Raw genomic sequence first — 2,784 nt, 5'->3', positions numbered from 1 at the left:
AGTTGAAGTCTCTCTGCCTCCTGTTCTCCTGGTTCTCTGCTACTGACTTGCTGAGCTTCTCTGCTCCCTTCAGCAGGAGCTGCGCTGCTGTGCCCAATGATTTCTTTTTACTGATCAGCTGGAACACCTGGGGGGTCTGATCAAGATCAAGAAATGAAAGGGTTGTGGATGGAAGTAAATATGCACGTAAAACAGAGAACACAGATATCTTTGAGAAATAAACATCAGAACATCATTGTTTTTGAACAATTCGTCAGCATTGCAATAACACTTGTGTATCATCTGTAGGATCTTTACTCACCCTACTTTAGGTGTTAAAAAGAGACAGTTCACCCCAAAATCCAAAAGACATATTTTTCCTCTTACCTGTCGTGCTATTTATCAATCTAGATTTGTTTTAGTGCAAGTTGCCTGGTTTTGGAGATATCGGCAGTAGAGATGTCTGCCGTCTCTCCAATATAAATGGCACAATTGGCAAAAAAACTTTGAAACTCAACAGAAATGTCTCTTTCCAGAAATCATGACCCCGTTACTCAAGATAATCCACACACATGGTTGTGAGCTGTTTCATGTTGGAACTATTTTCCTCCTACCGAACCCGCCAACTGTATCACCATGCAGAAGGAAGCATGGACGAGAAGATCGTGCTCACTCATTGGCTGGTGTAGTTCGGTAGAAGGAGAATAGTTCCTACATGAACTGCTCACAACAAGGTCTGTGGATTATCTTGAGGAACCTGGTCATGATTTCTGGAAAGAGACATTGCTGTTGAGTTTTCCAGATGTATTTTTTTGCCGTATTTAACACCTCAAGCTGAGTGTTATATAGTCCCATTATATTAGAGAGAAGGCAGACATCTCTACGGCCGATATCTCCAACACTCTGCGACTCGCACCAAATCAATCCAGATTGATAAACAGCACTACAGGTAAGAGAAAAAATAAGTCTTCTTGATTTTGTGGCGTACTGCCCCTTTAAGTGATAGTAGCGACAGTGATATTCTTCAGCAGTTTACCTTGCCAGCTGTTGGATCCTGAGACACTGGGTCTAAGGCCATGTACTTCTTCTCCTTCACCACGCTGAGCACGTCGTGGAGCACACACATCTCTGTGAGTGCACTGCGCAGGTTGTTACGCACTGAATCCCAGGGCCAAAGGGATGGCTGAAACTTTACCGTGCCTGCGTGACAAAACCGCTAATCAGATTTGATTCTCACAGAGAGGACAAAATCCATATGACAGACAGGGAAGGTGTTTCAGAAAGATGTGCTATTTTACTTTAATGTGGTTTATTATGTTAATTATTTACCATAAGATGGTCTGACATGATAATGATGTGAAAGTCCTTAACTTTCTGGCTGTTACTTTTTTCCATTAGTTAAATTGCCAAGTTAATGCACCACCTTGATGAGGGCCATGCAGCTGAAAACGTCAGGGAATAAATAGTTTGTTTTTTCTCATCTGAAATACATTTATCTAAATAGTGAATCAGTGGGGGATCATTCATAGCTGGTGCCAGTCAGCTTTACATAACTTGGCTCACACTCTAGACACTCCCTACTCTCTCCTGAGCACATGTTACCTTCCTCTTCCTCTGGCTCCTGCTTGGTCCACTCACGGTCCCTGGGTTCGCCCTCGATCCCATCCTCCTCGGAGTCAGATCCCTGGCTGAAGTCAATTCTTTGTGCCAACTTTGCCAAGTTCTGGGACATGGACAGAGGGGGGACGTATGTTTCTGTTCCATCCAGGGCCACTTCCTGCACCTGCTTCTCACAGGAAGACTCGATGCTGACCCTCACCGCTGGACCACCAGACATGATGACAAGGCTGATAAGAGGAAGACAAACTGCGAGGTTAAATCATCAAACGGAGACACAGTGGAGCACAAAGCACTTCAGCTCAGTGGATCTCTGCAGTTGACATCTTTTACAGCCAGTTTGAGTAAGAGTAGACCACACACAAATACACTTCACAAAATGCTGACGATAAATAAAGAAAAGACCCACACTAGAAAAACAGAAACATAATACTTAGCGTTGCATATTCCTCGGTTTTGAATACAGGTATTTTACTTGTAGTAGAGTATTTCCACAGTGTGGTGTTGGTACTTTTACTTCAGTTAAGGATATAAACATGTATTCCACCACTGCTGGCTTGTTTGCGGGCTTTCTTTTCTAAATAACTGCATACATAACTGTTATTAATACCGACTGCACTAGCTGCATTTAATTGTGTATGTCTGCGTCTAGCTAGCGAAACTAGCTAGCGTTAGCCCCATGCTAATCTCACAGGTTGAATGGAAGAACCGGAGCTCGAAAGAAACGCCCAAATGACAACACAATCTTTTTTTCCAGTATGTATATCTTACCTCTAGTATGCACTAGTCACCACTTGTATAAACTGATATTCACTAGAGTTGTGGAATACTTTCCAGCAGCGAAGTGTGTGTTTTCTCTCTCTACACAGAAACAACTGCACTCTACTGCCCCCTAGCGTGATGCTAACGGTTATAGGCGTCTAGCAGCTCTAGATGCTTCATGTTATTTAATTTCATGTCGTTTTAATTTTTATATAAAATTACATTTTAGTTCAATACAATATAGGCAGGACAAATTATGTTAAACCCATATAATATGGGTAGGAACTATGTTTGGTCAATGGTAAGAAACAAGGGGAATTTTGATCGTCACGGAACGGGTACCGCGGGCAGTTTAAACCACCGGATATGACGTGTGGGACAAAAACGTTCACTTTTTCTTTTTTTGAGATGTTGGCATGGATTTCT

The 2,784-nt window shown here is 42.4% G+C and overlaps 1 protein-coding gene across 1 annotated transcript in view; it reads right to left on the bottom strand.

The window, feature by feature from the left end:
* Positions 1-2,466, bottom strand: part of med17 (mediator complex subunit 17) — a 9,653-nt gene extending 7,187 nt beyond the window's left edge. Inside the window, exons 1-4 of the mRNA XM_068706862.1 lie at positions 2,368-2,466; positions 1,582-1,826; positions 1,016-1,179; positions 1-136 (exon numbers count right to left, since the gene is read on the bottom strand). The exon at positions 1-136 is cut by the window's left edge and continues 84 nt beyond it. Coding sequence (XP_068562963.1) covers positions 1-136; positions 1,016-1,179; positions 1,582-1,816 — 535 coding nt within the window. The 5' untranslated portion in view covers positions 1,817-1,826; positions 2,368-2,466. The remainder of the gene's footprint in view (positions 137-1,015; positions 1,180-1,581; positions 1,827-2,367) is intronic.
* Between the last annotated feature and the right edge of the window lie 318 nt (positions 2,467-2,784).

Source organism: Cebidichthys violaceus, unplaced genomic scaffold, assembly GCF_023349555.1.
Source record: "Cebidichthys violaceus isolate CVI_PGR_0920_01 unplaced genomic scaffold, fCebVio1.0.p SCAF_120, whole genome shotgun sequence".
In the NCBI taxonomy this organism is placed as follows: Eukaryota; Metazoa; Chordata; class Actinopteri; order Perciformes; family Stichaeidae; genus Cebidichthys; species Cebidichthys violaceus.
The sequence above is the reverse complement of the archived record's forward strand: the minus strand, read 5'-3'. Positions and strand labels throughout refer to the sequence as shown.